The 17,962-nt window shown below is 34.9% G+C and overlaps 1 protein-coding gene across 4 annotated transcripts in view; it reads left to right on the plus strand.

Moving 5' to 3' along the window:
• Nucleotides 1–17,962, plus strand: part of TUSC3 (tumor suppressor candidate 3) — a 309,006-nt gene that overhangs the window by 96,568 nt on the left and 194,476 nt on the right. For all 4 annotated transcript variants that reach the window (XM_007961713.3, XM_073017954.1, XM_007961712.3 and 1 more), the window contains exons 4-5: nt 6,877–7,017; nt 10,614–10,754. In XM_007961713.3, the coding sequence (XP_007959904.1) occupies nt 6,877–7,017; nt 10,614–10,754 (282 nt within the window). The remainder of the gene's footprint in view (nt 1–6,876; nt 7,018–10,613; nt 10,755–17,962) is intronic.

Genomic DNA, 17,962 nt, shown 5'->3' on the forward strand with positions numbered 1-17,962 from the left:
GTGATACCTAACATACTAAGTACATACTTAGCATATTAAACATCTTATTTACTTTTACAAATATGCTTTCTCCTACTTTTATTAAAACAATGCCTTTATTGGTATGTCTTTTTAAAAATCCTTAACAGAAACACTCATTTTTCACTTTTTAAAAGTACTTTTATTTCTTAACTACTGTAAGAAACCAAAGTGCCAAAACACCGTGTATCTGATCCTTGGTGTCATTGTTGAGGAAGCAGTATGGTGTGGGTGGGGACTACAGCAGATTGGAAAGGGGATGTGCTTGACCTCAGTGGGAGAGGCGCAGCTCAGCATCAGCTTTGTAGAAGCATCAGCTTTGTAGGCCACATGTATGCAGGCCACATGTAGCTAGATCTCTTTCGAGAAAAGACCTAAATAATAATTTTTATATGAAATTTCTCTCTTTAAAATGTTGGCAGTTAATTCATATTTTTTTAAAAAAAAACTTTATGGGATATTGTTATCTTTGTGTTGAGTACTGAATGTAGGCTGCTGGTATATAATAATATAAATAAATGGTTATATATAATCATTAAATTCTTTTGTTTGCCTTAGACATAATTATTCTAAAGTTTGGCCTATAAGAGTTGAAGTCTGTTGTTTTTAATTGAAACATTTCCTCAGGTTAATTTTGATTCAGCAGGAATCCTGCTATAGAACTGCCTTGTCTTTCCCAAAATCTAGCCCTTGGCTTAGCAACAAGAGTTCTCAATTTAAAATGCAGAAATGCGTAAAAGTTATAGCAGTTAATGAGTTTTATGAGGAATTTTAATCTACAACAATGGAGAAGTATATGTTTTGCTTCACTTGAGAAACACTAAAATATTTTTAATGCTTATTTTTTTCCAACTATTAAATCATATTTTGCTGAAGTACTGTCTCTGAATTGATGTTTTAAAGCACTGTCAGCAGTAATGTGGTGTCTGAAGATAATATTAATAACAAGTGCAGAAACTTGGTAATTTCTAGCTCTTTGGGGACTTACTGGGAAAGTAGCTTCAATTATATGTGATTCCCATAGGAATGGCTGAGGCTAGGTGTCTGATGACAGGCCAGTGGGTTAATGAACATGGTGTGTTGGAAGGAGCGCTCAGCTAGGAAATAGGTCTATGTTGTGCTCTGCTGTGGGTAGCCTTGGGGAATTGGGTATTTTAATTAAGCAAAAGGACTGAATTGTATGAGTTTTTAAGAACCTCTGAAGTTTTAGCACATTAGGCCTTAGTATGGATTTTCTGATAGTTTTCATGTGGGGAGTGAGGAAGATGGGGACTTTCAGCTTTATAATTTTGTATTTACAAGGTTTCTGTAGATGTCTCTTGTGTGTCCATGAGAGAAACAAACATGAACAAAGTATGGAATGGGAGAAGCACAGGAAAGAAAGAAGGAACTGGTAACTGTGTGCTTTGTTCAGTTTAATGAACGTCCATTACATGGAAGCCCACTGCTGGGAGAATGGAGTGAGATAGACTCCTGATGTACAGGGCCATGTAACACTTATTATATACATTAGAGACATATTATTTTTATTTACTTATTTATTTTTGAGACAGAGTCTTGCTCTGTCACCCATGCTGGAGTGCAGTGGCGCGATCTCGGCTTACTGCAGGCTCTGCCTCCCGGGTTCATGCCATTCTCCTGCCTCAGCCTCCTGAGGAGCTGGGACTACAGGTGCCCGCCACCACGCCCGGCTAATTTTTTGTATATTTAATAGAGACGGGGTTTCACTGTGTTAGCCAGGATAGTCTCAATCTCCAGACCTTATTTTTTTCCAACTGACTATTAAATCATATTTTTATATGATATAATTTATATATGATACAACTTATATATAATTTATGTATGATATAATTTATATATGATATAATTTTTATATATAATTTATATATAATAGGCTCCTCGGCCTCCCAAAGTGCTAGGATTACAGGCGTGAGCCACCGCACCCGGCCCCTATATACATTAGAGACATATTTTTATATATGTTACATACGCATGTTATATGTTATAATCTGTATGATGTTTATACTGTATTGCAGGAGCTTGTGTTTTCAAATCAGTCTTCTAATGAACTTATTAAAAAGGGTTTATGAAAAAAATATTGTTAAAGCCTGGCAAACATGGTGAGAGCCCTGTCTATACTAAAAATACAAAAATTATCCAGGCGTACTGGTGCATGTCTGTAATCCCAGCTATTGGGGAGGTTGAGGCAGGAGAGTGGCTTGAACCCAGGAGGTTGCAGTGAGCTGAGATCATGCCATTGCACTCCAGGCTGGGTGACACAGCAAGACTCCATCTCAAAAAAAAGTTTTCATTAAATGGAGGTAGAGTTCAGAAGGTATTATGATACCCTGGTAATGAAGTGTCTAGAGTCAGAAAACCTGAGTTCATCTTCCAGCTTTACTTCTTCATTGCTGTATGACCTTTGGTAAATCACTTTATTTTTATATGCCTCTACTCATCTGTAAGAGAGGGAAAATAATATTACCTTTCTCATAAGACTATTGCGAAGACGAAAATAAGATGTTAGCATTAGAGTAGGTAGCTACGCAGACATGAGCAGGGCAGGAGAGGGTCCCTCACCCCCAGGATGTCAGGTGACCATCATTTGATGATCAGGTGATTGTTAAACTGTCTTGCTAAAATAATAATTGGTTGCAGCTGGCTGCTAGGAACGGCAATCTCCCAGTAGATAGAAAACACCTGAAGATGGTGATCAGCAGCTTCTTGATGAGATCTTAGGACTTAAGCAGGCTCAAGCATGCGCACTAAGAGACAAAATGGTGGCGTTTAACTGTTATATGACCTGCCTCTGGGAGCACTCGACTAGTAAGGGGAAAATGCCTCAAATGAGCATGCGCACAACTTCAGTAAACACACTGCATACGGCCCCTCCCAAGTGCTGGCAAGCCACTGTGCAGGCACATAGCCCACCCAAAAGGAAAAGTCAAGGGAGAAGAGACAAACCCTGGGGTTATGCCGTGTGTGAAACCCCAAGTCAAAGGCCAAACAGTGCACTTTGATGTCCTGAAGTTGCCCACCTGACCTTCTTCCAAGTGCGCTTCTTTCTATTCCTGCACCAAAGCTTTTAAATAAACATTCACTCCTGCTCTGAAACTTGCCTCAGCCTCTCACTCTGCTTTATAACCCTCGGATTCCTTTGAGGAGGCAAGAATTAAGTTGCTGCAGACCCCTACGGATTCACCACTGCTAACACTAATATATGTAGCTGTTTAGCTCTGTGCCTGATGCATAAATATATGCTAAATAGTTCTTATTACTGTTACATAACATTAGCAATAATACTGGTGTGTAGCGTTCCCCCTTCCTAAAACCACCTTATTTTTGCATAAGTTGGTTAATTCTAAATTCTATAGAAATAATTAAAAGTTGTGGTAAAGGAATGAAGAGAAAGGAAAGAAACGATGAAAAGATTACCTTGGAATCCCTTTGGAAGGGCTAACTGCTTAAGCATTGTCTTAGTTCATTTTGTTCTGCTACAACAGAATACCTTAGACTGGCTAATTTATTCAACAGGAGTTTGTGGGGAGGGCAGAGGCAGAGTATGATGGTTTGAATGTTTTGCATTCAAACAATGAGTAAACAACATTCAAACCATTGTATTCTGCCCCTAGCCCCACCAAACTCATGTCTTTCTCACACTCAAAATACATGGATTTTGTCCCAATACTGTCAAAAGTCTGAACTCATTCTAGCAGCAACTCAAAATTCCAAAGTCCCAAGTCTTAACAAAATCGGATACAGATGAGACTCAGGACATGATTCATCCTGAGGCAGATTCCCCTCCAGCTGTGTATCTGAAATCAAACAAATTACCTACTTCGAAAACAAAATGGCAGAGCAGGCATCGAATAGACATTCCCTTCCTAAAGGGAGAAATAGGCAAGAAAAAAAAAAGGGGTAACTGGCTCCAAATAAGCCCAAAACCCGATTGAGAAAACGCTATTAAATCTTAAAGCGATTAATTTTTTTTCATTCCACCTGCCATCATCTGGGCACACTGGGGCAAAGGTTGAGCCCTCAAGGCCTTGGGAAGCCCCACCCCTATAGCTTTGCCAGGCCCAAGCCCACACGGCAGTTCTCCCAGGCTGGTGTTGCATGCTCGTGGCTCTATAGTTTGGGGTTTCAGCAGAGTCCCTGCTGCCGTAGATCCACTAAGGGGGATTTTTTACAATGGCTCTGCCTCTGCAGCAGGTCTCTACCAGGGCTCTTGGGCTGTCCGCAAAGTCCTTTGAAATCTAGGTGAAGGAAGACGTACCTCCTCAGCTCTTACATTCTGGGCACCTGCAGAGCTAGCCCTTTATGGATGCTGCCAAGGCTCATGGCTTGCACCCTCCAGAGTACTGGGTTGAGCAACACTTGGGCCTACTTGATCCATGGTGAGGGCAGCTGAGGAGCACTATACTAGAATGCAGGGAGTGGACACTTCAAGTGGCCCTGAACAGTGAGATTTGAGGCCCCGTAGATACCCCAGGTCTTCCCCTGAAGAGCTCTGAAATGCCTTCAGGGTCTTTGTCCCATTGTCTTGATGAGTAATACCTGGCTTCCTTTCCATTTCTGCTAATCTCGTTATAAATAGTCCCTAGGCCACATTCTTGATACTCTCTCCTGAACATGTTTTTTATTGTTTACATACCCAGACTGGGAGTTTTCCAAATCTTTATGTTTTGCTTCCCTTTTAATTATGAAGTATGTCTTTAAATCGTTTTTGTCTTCTTGTATTTTATATGCATTTGAAATAAGCCATACTGCATCCAGAATGTTTTGCTGCTTAGATATCTCTTCTGCCAAATATGCTCCTTCATTGTTGTTAAGTTCTGCGTTCCATGAAGTCCTAGGACACAGACACACTTCAGCTCAGGTCTTTGCAGTTTGTAACAAGTATGGTCTTTTTTTCCAGATTTCAATACCTGTTTCTCATTTCCATCTGAGACCTCATCAGAATGTCTTTTACTGTCCGTATTTCTTACTAGCATTCTGATCATAACCGCTTAAATCTCTGAGATGTTGTAGACGTTCTCTGCAGCTCCCCTCTTCTTCTGAGCCCTCTCCAGAATCACCCTTAGTGCTCCATTTATGGCAACCTAGGCTTTTTCTAGTATGCTTCTCCAGATTCTTTCAGTCTCTACCCATTATCCGGTTCCAAAACCATTTTCACCGATTCAGGTATTTGTTGTAGCAGCATCCAGTGCCTCTGAGACCAGTGTTTGTCCTAGTCCATTTTGGGCTGCTATAACAGAATAGCTGAGACTGGATAATTGTAATGAACAGAAATTTATTTCCCATAGTGCTAGAGGCTGAAAGTCCAATATTTAACTACCAGCATCTTGGAAGGCACTTCTTGCTGCATCATCACATGGCAGGAGGTGAAAGTGTGAGACAGAGTCAAGAGGACGCTCAACTTGCACTTTTATAGTAGCACTAATCCCACCCATGAGAGTGGAGCCCTCATAGCTTAATCACCTCTTAAAGTTCCCACATCTTAATATTGCTACAATGGCAATTAGATTTCAACATGAGTTTTGGCGGGGACAAACATTCAAACCATAGCAAACATGGACCAACTATTAATCTTTAGCAGTAGTATTTGAAGAGTACTAATGTAGATAACATGGAGGTAAATAATGGAAATTTGATTGCATTTGCAGTACTAAAAATGAGAAATTTTTGATATAGAGCCATTTATTTTGGGTGTTCAGCTTGTTTGTGCTAAGTTGTGTGAAGCTCTATAAAATGATTTGGAGCTGTTTTGTAAATACGACTGCTGTAGCCACAGTTCATTTGTAGGGCAAGACTGTTTTGGTCTTGACTATATCCTTGGTTATTAAATTTCGTTGTTATGGGGAGCTAAGCTTTTACTGTTGTATCGTTTGCTTGATGTCAACTGTGATCTTATATATATATATATATATTCATTTTTGTTTTCATTATTAGAAAATACTGAACTATGTTGCAAGTCAAGGGCTGAAAAATCTCTTGGCCTTTCATTTTAAAACCTTTTTTTGGTAATTCCTGGGCAACAGAAATTTTATTTGTATATATATATTTGTAGTTTATTCCTTACTGCAAATTAACCTGATATATGTTTTTAGATATTTATTACATTGTTAAAAAAGCACCATTTATATTAGGGTAGTGTTCTGTTTAGTATACTTTTCGAATAGAAATTACTTGTAGAAAATATTTCTGAAATATAACCAATTTAAGACAGTTGAGTTAATAGACAAGTTGAGCAGATGAAGAGTGTTCTTGAGGATATCTTCTTCATTCTCTGGTAAATTTAACTTGTTTAGAGCAGAAATGTTGGTTTCTCTTTCATAGCCATCATTACACAAAAAGTAAAGTCTTTTACATTTGTAATAGGGAATTCAATCTACTTGTAGTTTGTTGGAAATTAATTCCATAATATGCTTATTTTTTAAAAACGAATTCCAGTACTTTTTAAAAATAACTGCTTAGGAAGTGAAATAATTCATGTAATACCAAATTGCTATATTTCTACTTTGCACTTTCAGTCACTTTTTTTACCCTAATTATAGAATTCAAGAAAGGAAAAAGAATGAAATGACTTATAAAATATAGAGAATATAATGCATGGTATGAATGATGTATGTTAAATGTGAAGATTCAGATAACTTAGTCAAATTTACAAGTTCTTTTTCATCCACTAGCGAATTAAGATAAATAAGAACAGAAATTTACCTCTGGAAAACCACTTGGATTTTCATAATAAATGCTGTTTTCCCGAAATTTCTACAGAAAAAGTGTAAAATGTTGGATTAATGATCTATAATGTGGGGATGATACTATATTTAGTATTTTTTTCCTCATGTTTTACAGCTCAACATGAACTCTGCTCCTACATTCATGCATTTTCCTCCAAAAGGCAGACCCAAGAGAGCTGATACTTTTGACCTCCAAAGAATTGGATTTGCAGCTGAACAACTAGCAAAGTGGATTGCTGACAGAACGGATGTTCATGTATGTTTTTATTCCCTACAGTTTTAATAATCGGCTGGTTAGTTTGTTTGTTTGGAACATTTTAATAAGGCTACACTAATATTTTTAAATTTCTCTATCATTATTTCTCCTTGCATAGAGAAAACTCTGTTCAATCACTGCAAATGATAAGTTGAACTTGGACTGTTAGGTGAATTCAGATGGTTTTTAAAATAATGGTTCATTGATATTTTAAAAGCCATTAAAAAGTACAGGAGTTAAGCACAAGGTAATTTCAGAGGCTAAAAAACATTTGAAACATTTCAGTGGTAGTAATCAAGGAAATTCTAATTAAAAAGCGAGATATATAATTTTTATCTATCTTTTGGGCAAAGAGAAAAGGTTGATAGCCACCTTAAAGCTATGTGGAAAAATATCTACTCAGATTTACTGCTTTTGAGACTGTAAATTGGTGTAACCGTACTAATAGCATGTGTCATGTCTTTATGTAATGTAGCTCAACAATTCCACCTCTACGAATTTAACCTAAGGATGCTATCAGGGATGATTTAAATTTTTATCCATAGAAATTTTGAAAATAATACTCATTGGGAAAAATTGGATATGAAACAAATGTCTAAAAATAAGAATAAGTAAATATACTATGGCATAGCCAAAAAATGATTTACAAGAATATTTTACCTAGAATGAAGCTCAAGGTGTAAAAAGCTTCCAAGTAGGTTAGAAAAATAGTATTAGTTAATAGTATGATCTATTAGTTTGTTGTAAAGGGTAAATATGAGTATAGATAGACATAGACAATTTATTATGGAAGGAAATGAACCTAAATGTTGATGGTAGTTGATACTTACTTGGAGGTTTTATGACCATGTTTTCCCTATTCTCACAACTGTTTTTGACAGTAAACAATTGGAGCCAGTTATTTTAAAAGTATGTTCATGCAGGCAGTAACACAGAAGCATGAATTTTTACTATAAGATAGAAACACATTTATTTTGAGTCAAGGTGGTAATCGCCCATATGGTACCACGGTCATTGTAAAATTATATCATTGGTTTTAATGACATTTTGGTGACTAAACTTAATTCCTAATTGTTGTCATTTTTTTTAATGATTTGGCAAATATTTTGTTATGCAGTGTATCATTTAGTTGGTGCAAGACATTAAGAGTAATATTGAAAGAGTACTATTGTTTCCTTATAAGAAATACTAAATTTTAATCAGAAATTATTCAGACCTGTCTCCCTAGCAGACTTACACATTTAGTCGATAAACTTTTGTAAAAAAAAAAAAAAACCCAAAAAACTATATGTGGGAACAATTTCTAAAATGTTTTAGAAATGAAAACAGTACAAATAATGCCAATATATATCCTTTATTTAGCTTCAGTGATTGTTAACATTTTATTCTATCTGCTTTGTGATTGTCATTATCCCTACTACTCGCATTGTCTCTTTACCTTTCCACACATGCAGACACATATGCACAGGTTTTTCTTTCTGAAAAAAATTAGGGTGAATTGCATTTCGAAAGAAATAAGCAAAGCAGTTATCAACTTCATAGGTTTACTTTTACGTATTACTTTTATTTGAACTACCACTACCCATATTACAATTTTGCCAAGTAACCTAATAATATCCTTTACATTTTCCCCCTTCAGTACAAGATTTGATCTAGAGTTAGATATTTTGTTTAATTGTCATGTTTTTAAGCTTCTTTTAATCTGGAATATTTCTATAGCCTATCTTTTCTCTTTAAAAACATTGACACTTTGAAGAATATAGTCGTTTTTTACTTTTTAAGTAGAGTGATCCTCATTTGTTCTGCCTCATGTTTGTTCATGATTGACTTCTGCTCATGCATCCTTGAGTATAATACTATATAGGTCCTGTTTTGTTTTAATCACCTCAGTAGGCACTTAATGTCCATCTGTCCTTCACTAGTGATACGAATTTCAAATATCAAGATGTTTCCCATTTTTTTGCAGTATAATTACTGGGTTTTTTTGGGTAATAATAAGCTATCTATGTGGAGATACCTTAAGATCATGCAGATACCTCTTCCTTCAGAATTTTCTTTTAGATTTAGCATACATTGATGATTCTTGCCTGACACAGTTTTTACCATTATGGTTACAAAATGATGATTCCAATTCTAGCTCTTTCTTCATATTTGTATTTGGCCCTCAGCATTCTACTGTAAGCAAGAGTCCCACTCCATCTGTCCATCCATCCATCCATCCATCCATCCATCCATCCATCCATCATCTAATTATCCGTCATTGGTATGAACTTATGAATTGTGTTTTCTGAGTATTTTGGATTTGACATTCTAAAAAATCTTTCCAGCTGGGGAGAGTGTAGCTCTCTTGGGGTTAGCCAGTTCCTAAAGATAACAAGCCCAGCCAGGAATATGTCTTCCCTATACCCTAGGAGACAATATTCCTCTGCCTTCATCATCTCAGGGCCAGGTACCAGACAACTAGAGACCACTCCTATAGCCCACAGCCCACCAAAATTATTTAAACTAGTCAATCCTAAAGTGTTTACTCTGCCCTGCATTGCCTTTCCTATGCAAACTCCAAAAACGAGAGTGGCTTAACTTCCCTTCACTTGTATCTTCTGCCACCTGACCACTCTGGCATCTCTCCCATGTGACCCTGCATGGTGTAGCATGCCTCTTGTTTCTAGGAGACCTGTGAGTATAATCAACCTTGTTTTCATCTGATCTCCTATGTCTTCTGTCCTGGCTGCACCTAATTGATGTCTTGTAAAAGAATACAAGACATGTTTTTCCTCTGGTGGTTTGTAATTTACTGCTATTCTGAACTATTATGGTACTAAAATTGTTATAGATTTGACTAGTGAGAGCCTCTTCATGCTGGCCCCTATGTTCTTGTGACATCTTTCCATCATTTTTCTTTTAAGTATTTTCTTATTTTATGACACAACAATTTATTCCAGGCTCATTTTGTATCTACCTATCTGTTTTGCCCAGCACTCAATTAGTCATCTCTTCTAGGAGTCCTGCTTTGTTTTAGTAGGGAATGTTATTGGAACCAGGATAGGTATACACATTAGAAGTCATGAGTTCAGACCAATTAGATCTATTTCTAAAAATAGTCTTCATGTTTTAAAGGATACCATCAAAAAAGTAGCCTACAGAATGGGGGAAAATATTTGCAAATAATTTTTCTATAAAATACTTATAGCTGGTGTGTCTATCTGTATGCATGCACATATATATATATATATATATATATATATATATATATGTATATATGACTCTTACAACTTAAAAAGAAAAAGCCCAATTAAACATGGGCAAAGGATCTGAATGGGCATTTCTTCATGGAAAAGATACAAATAGCCAATAAGTACATGAAAAGATGCTCAGCATTGTTAGTCATCAGGGAAGTGCAAAGTCATTTTACATAGCCATTATGTTTTAAGGCATATATTTTCGACTCAGAATGTAAGTAGTGCTAGTGCCACATGTGAAAATGTGGGTGGCACGTTTCTGAGTTCTCTGTGTTGAAAATTACGAGGACTGGAATATGATCAAGAGAAAAATTTTATTTTTCTTTCACTTTTAAAATTTCCATTGCATTTTTGCAGATTCGGGTTTTCAGACCACCCAACTACTCTGGTACCATTGCTTTGGCCCTGTTAGTGTCACTTGTTGGAGGTTTGCTTTATTTGAGAAGGAACAACTTGGAGTTCATCTATAACAAGACTGGTTGGGCCATGGTGTCTCTGGTATGTTAATACATTGTGCTTTTTTTTTTGTTTCCTATTCTTTGTATAATAGTATAAGTTGTATAATATTAACAAAATGAGCAAGATTATAACTATAATAGAACTCAAGTCTGAAAGAGAAGTAACTTTTTAGAACTTGGATAATATAGTTTGAGTTTTCTGTCAGCCAAAACTATGCTATCTTCCTTCAACTTTTCACTGCTAAAATGTACTGTCCCTCTTTGCTTTGCACAAGTGCTAAATAAATACATGTTGAACACATCTAGAGATATGGTAAGACTTGATCAGAATTAATAGCTCAGATTAATTTGCAAGTGGTTTGGAAATTCAGCTATTTCTGAATTTCTTATTCAGCTATTCCTTTTCTGACAACTATTTCTTGTGTATCTTCTATGTGACTGATATTTGTTAGATACTGGGGATATAAATTTGAGAAATACACTCTGCCTATGAGAAATGCATTGTGGGGATACAGAGTAATCAACAAATGGAGTATAAGGTTATGTGTGCTATGATGGCAGTAGGTAACAGAGTATTATAGGAATACACAGGAAAGAAACCTAACCTAGAGTAAAGGGAATCATGACAGGCTTCCCAGACTGTGACAAGAGCTGAATTCTGTAGAACAAAATGAAATTCTAAAGTCGTTAAGGGCCGAGTGTTCAACGTAAGTGAAGCCTGGGATATTCGGAAAACTACAGTTGTGTGGGGCTACAGCAGTGATGGCAAGGTAGGAGGGGGAAGAGATGACATTAGAGTTCAGCAGTTCCCAGCTCACAGCCACTAGACAAAAATCGTTAGGATTTTATACACAAAATAATTCAGGTATAATTGAAAATAAAATCTCTTTCACAATAGGAAGGGAAAATGTACGGTACTTAAAAATAAATCTAACAGAGAATGTATGAAATACTTATAAAAAGAATGTTGAAATTGAGACTAGATACATATATGTAGATAAATACATTATATATTATGTCAGTGTATATCTGTTATAGATAAGTATGGTCTAATATAATAATAAAAATGTTATTTTAAAGACATAATGTATTATAACTACATACAATGTATTATATCTATAATAACATAATAGATTGTTTACAGCTAATTGTCAGTTTGTTTCTTTTGCTTTCTGGCAGTAGCCCTTCCTCGTTCCCATTTTATTTTTACCAAAAAATTAGGGGTCTTGATGACTAAGTTGGAAGTGATAGGACAGACTGAGAAGCAGCCTAGGCAAGAGTCACCTTGAAGCAATTTCATTTTCTGCAGTAATACCTAGAGCTTAGAAATTCAGACAGAACCTCTGTGGCTTTCTAGTAGATAGTTAAAATACAAATTAGATGTTTGGCCTTTTAAGAGCAAGGAAGATAAGATTTTTTTTTAAGGAAAGTTTCTTGATATTGTTTTCTCACTTTTGATGAATGAGTTAAAATGGATTAATTAATTGTACTGTATTTAAAGTTATTGGACACTACGGGTGATCTTAATTACCTTAGTCATTAAATTAAAAAATGTGTTGGCTTTTTTGCATGCTAGTTTTCAAGTTGCTTCACTCAGTAAAGCTACCCAGGTTTCTTGGTAAAAATGCAGTACTTTCACTGTGTCCCTGAGAAATTAAAACTTCTTTGGTATTTAAGAGTTAATGTCACATCAAATCTTCTCACTGTTTTAGTCTACCAAAAATGGATATAGTCTCATCTCTGAATTACATTCAAATAACATTAACATACTTACGTTATTCTTATTCCTCAAGAAGAGGCCCAGAGCTATTGCATTGTAAGCTAGTAATAATTGGCATTACTCTTTAAGGATCTCTTTCTTCTTTGGGGTATGCTTCATAACTGTGCAGAGGAATTTATATTGGCCTCATTTATAAGAAAGGAAACAAAGATTCAGTAATCTCAACTTGCAAAAGCTTATGTAGCTAGAAAGCGATTGAGCTGGGATTTGATCTTACTCATCTGATTGCAAGTTCTGTATTGTTGACACGAAGCTGGGCTTCTTTAAATCTGGACATGTATCTTATATGTTGGTCATTCTACTCAGTAGATACAATGAGCCATTATGACTGCAAATAAATTCATAGAGGAACATTTATACGATATATAGATATTAAATACTTCAGTTGATCAATTTTCTTGAAAACCTCTGCTATGTTATACAGATTTATTATTATTATTATTTTGCTGTTTTACTGCGAATCTTGGAAAGTGAATTAACTTGGCATGGAGGAAGATAAATTCCAAGATAATCTTGGCAAGTATGCCTACTCCCCAGTCACAGCCTTTTAGAAGTCAATAACAGGCTGCAGAGAACAGACATGTTTTCAAACAGTGTGTTTTAAAACACTACCCTGATAATATAAGGTTAAACAACTTTTGTAATACTTTTCTACATCTCTTCCAGTTTTTCTCATTAATACAGAAATACTTCTGTTTGATAGTCTTTGGAAACACTTTAAATTATTTAAACAATGAGATTAAATATTTAATATATAAATTACATTATATATTTTATGTATATAATTTATATAATTTGTATTACATATATGTATATATAAATATGTAATTTGGGTCTTCTTTACCATTTCTGCCTGATAACACCACCATTACCATCACCACCAAACTTGATTGTTGCTTATAAATTGAAAAACTGAATTTGTTCAAATGCAATTTTTCTTATCCTACTTTTGAGGTTTCCTTAGAAAGTTAAGAGATTGTCCAAAATGCTGCCCTATTCATTCAGATTCTCAAACATTTGCCTATTTAAAATAACTAATATCTCATTTTTCCTTGAAAGTAAGGAAAAAAATATATATTTTTAAATTTGCCAAAATATTGTCATCTGACTTATACAAACTCTGATGAAAGCCTTTGACTGGACAGTAAAAGGACAGCTCTTAAAATAAAACAGTAATGAGCCATATAAGAGTAGATAACTTCCATAGAACAACAAAAAAAAAGTGTGCAAAGGAAGGGAAATGAATGAGAGAAATGTCTGCTACAGAATCTCTAGCCCCATGCTAACTCTTTAGTAAAGAAAAAGTCTAGGTACAGTTAGCAGTGGTGTCTTTTAATCATTTAACCTATACAAAAGTACTTGCAAGGAAAATTATTTACTGTTATGAGCACTTAGTCCTGGGTAGACTGTATTCTAAGGCTGGTATTATTTTTTCTTTTTTTACTGTGTTATTTTATTGTATGTGACTTAAAGGTAGGATAAGAATGCAGTGTATGCTGAGGGAGAGGAAGTTATCATATGCTTTAGGGTGTAGGATGGAGACAGGTTGCAATTTTCTGAAATAGGAAATTAATATATGTAAATATTAATATATGGAAGTAATAATATGTACAAATATATTACTTTGCAATATATTTAAACAATGAGATTAAATTTGCAGTATATTGCAATATATTGCAAAGCAATATGTGCAAATATTAAAACATACATATATGTTAGAATTTCCTGGTTCTGAGTTTTAAAAAAGAGCTACAGGTATTCATAACTAAATCTTCCTGGTCTCATGCTTTCTAAGGGGGAAAAATTTTTATTAACTACTATTTATAGATCCTGATGATTGTTTGTGGAACAGAATATGTATCATTGATTGGTTCTGCTTTCACTCCCTTCTGCCTTCCCTCACCCCCTAAACATGGAGGATGATGGACAATAAGCATATGCATTACTGGCTTTATGATAAATTTAAAGTAGAATTATTGAGTAAAATATTGAAATATACTAGTACATAATTTCAAAGATTGTAGCATAGATACGTAGTTTATGGTCTTGGGAAAACAATATTGACTTGGAACCAAAATGAGTTAAAATAGTATGTTTTGTAGCCCATAATGAAGATGTTCATGGCAACCTAAAGGTCTTCATAGGTTACTGTCATTTCAAGCCAGAAAATATTAGTAGGATAAGTAGTAACATTCATTTTGAACCCAGGAAAATATCCTAAGGATGTGCTCCTAAAAGCATGAAAGATAAAGCATCATTAAAATAATCTAATAACACAATCTTATTATCACAGTAAATCACCATAGGATAGAAGCTGTTTTCTACCTTTTAATACTGTGTATTGTAGGATGATTCATATACCCTCATGTTTCTGTTGCCCCAAATAAATTATATCATTTTAATTAATTTTTTTTGAAATCTTTAGCATTGGAGATTACTATACAGCATTATACAATATTTACATTCATGAAAGGTACTTTGGCATGTACTCATTGTGATTTATCAGTAGAAATTTATTTCTTGTGACCATTCAAAGCTACAGATGACTTTAAGTTCAGATGGGGATAGAAAAGGGTCTTTTTTCATCCAAATTTATTTGAATAAAATTACATAACTTTTATTATATACATATGATCTTTATTTTGTTCTCTTTAAAAATGAGAAGCAAATAATTTCTGATAAAATTTTTTTCAATAAAGTAATGTTGTTTTTGGATGGCCCCAAACAGTTTTGCTCATCAGGCGACTATGTCATTTGGCCATTTGGAGTTAGTTATGGTTTTTGCAAACAGGTATTTCTATGTGTAGCCATTTGTGTAGAGTTAGGAAAACAGAAAATAAAATGAATTCGTATATTTTTAGGATATACTTAATATATCTAATTCTTAATTTTCTGTAGTAAGAGGAAGCCTTGGCCTCAGTAACTCAAAGTACATTTTAAAATTACTTATATATGGATAGATTTTAGCATTTGAATGTTGTTGGCTGAGTCTTTGCTTATCTTAATATAAAGTCACAATTAAATAAGCCTCACTGCGAAGTTCCATGCATGGATCTACTACACTTCATGCACGGCTCATCTCCTTAATCCAACTCAATAGGGGTTATAAATACTTGTTGAAATTGTTATCCTCAATGCATAATTTCCTTTCCATGGAATTAAAGACTTAAGCTTTTTTTTTGTTGCTGTTGCTGAAATGACCGTAAAGATACTTCCCACCTTTCCTTTCTTTTTTTTTTTTTTTTTTTTTTTTTTGCAATGAATGCAGTATATCGATTGGGTTTAAATGAAAGAAATAATGATGGTATTTCTGTTTAACACTGAAACCAAGTTTTAAAAAATCAACAGTAAATAATTCACTTGTGAACAGTAGAAATGCATAGTGTATAAATTCACTGATTTGCATGTCTGCTGTTACTCTGCTGATTTATACCACCTGTTTATTAAATAATGTCATTAAATTACTTAAAAACATTTTTATATTTTTAAAAACATGGAATACACAAAGGATTGTATAAAATGTGTATAGGATATTACATATTTTCTGCATAGTTAGTATTAAAAATTTGACTTTCACTAGCAGCTTATTTTAATATTCAACTGGTGAAGATACCTTCAGATTAGCTCGGGGTCTTATTTAAATTTTGTATTTTGCAGAAGAAAATGAAAACTTTTGGTTTGTAAAGCTATATCAACTGCATAGTGGAAAATCTATGAAATAATTATGAACCCAACGTGTTGAAAGCATATAATGATTATTTTTCTTTTTAAAATACAATGTGAAATGTTTTCCCCAAACCTAATCGCTTATGAAAGTTCATCGTATAGAATAGTTAAAAGCAAAGTTGCTGTAGTTGAAGTGGGTGTGAACATCTTGAGCCTTTGGAGAACTGTGGGATCTGAGCAGTTAGTTTTGAAAAACAAGGACAATAGACGCTTACAGTAGGTGCCTTGAGCCAGTGGTGTTCTTAGCTCACCACAGGGCTATGGAAACCTCTAGATGTGAGAAAGATAACACATGGTTGTACTCAGTTGTGTTTATTGAATGCTTGCCTGTTATATAAATGTAGCGTTCTCCGACTTATATGAAAGTAAGTGTTCTCCGACTACAGTGAGGTGTAAGGATTGGTATCTGTCTTGCACATGGAGCCACAGCATTTAGAATTGTGCCTGGCATGTAGAAAGTGTTAAATAAATATTTGTTGAGTGAGTGAAAGTTACATGAATAAATAGGTTTAAGGACATTGTAAAACATGGTTGTTTTTTTCACTGTTACTTAGAGCATTGTAGGTCATGGCTGGGACTAGTACATTTTTTTCCTAGAAATCTTATATATTCACATATTGATCAGTCTTAGAATAGTGATTCTTTGTTTCAGTGCATTTACCTTTTCTATGTTTTTCATGTTTATTCATTTGTTGACCATTCAAACAAGAGTTTGAAAGCTACGATGTATCAAAATCTGTGAAGAACCATATGGAGATACAAACATAAGACAAGTTAAAAAGACTAGCACACGAGCCCTGCCCACAGGGACCTTACATGTGTAGTGGGGAAGGTCAGTCAGATATGTACATCAGTAACATACAAATGCTTTGATGAACATATGTCCAAAATCTTGGTGTCCCAAGGTGGTATTATTTGTGACTCTCAAAACTCAACTGTACAAAACAAAATACTTCCAAAAGGACTACCTTTGAAGGTGTTCTTTGAATTAACTGCAACAAATATCTGAGTAGCTGTTTTATTCTTGCTCTTTTCAGGATTATTGTCTAGTGTCACATTTGTCCTGAAGCCAGAGTTCAAAAAGAACCATTTCCAAGGCTGTATGAAACTAGATACCCGAGTGTCTGATTCTGTGGAGAAGCAAAAAAAAAAAAAAAAAATAAGCAGAGTTTTTGGTAGAAACTTCACAAGTCTCAAGTCTCGGGATGTATGCTGGTGGTAAATGGATAAAATACCCAAGTGGAAAGCTTAGAATATTTTGCAATCATGTGAATTAGAAATTACAGTTTGGGACCCACTGGACTCTTGCTGGAAAACCTTCAGTGGCTGAGATCAAATGTAGACAGAACTTTGTTGGGGCCATAATCCAGCCATGGCTCAGTACATTCCCCAATTAGATTAGAGTGATTACACATCACTATTAAGGTTGACAATATCAAGGAAGTTGAACAACTTTAAACCAGTAAACAAAACCAACACGAGAAGAGTGAGAAGGTCTGCATACTCCAGTACGGATCGAATCCATTGCTGAAACAATTGAATCCATTGCTAAAGCAGTTGAATCCATTGCGAAAACTTTCATTCCATGATGACTCTTCTAAACAATTGAGAAGAAATAATACTAATCTTAGGTAAACTTTTCTGTGAATAAAATAAAGAGGAAATGCCTCTATTCTCTGAAGCAGGACTAACTAACTTTGATTCTAAAATCTGACGGAAAATCTGACTGATAGGCAAGTCTT

Source organism: Chlorocebus sabaeus, chromosome 8, assembly GCF_047675955.1.
Source record: "Chlorocebus sabaeus isolate Y175 chromosome 8, mChlSab1.0.hap1, whole genome shotgun sequence".
NCBI lineage: Eukaryota > Metazoa > Chordata > Mammalia > Primates > Cercopithecidae > Chlorocebus > Chlorocebus sabaeus.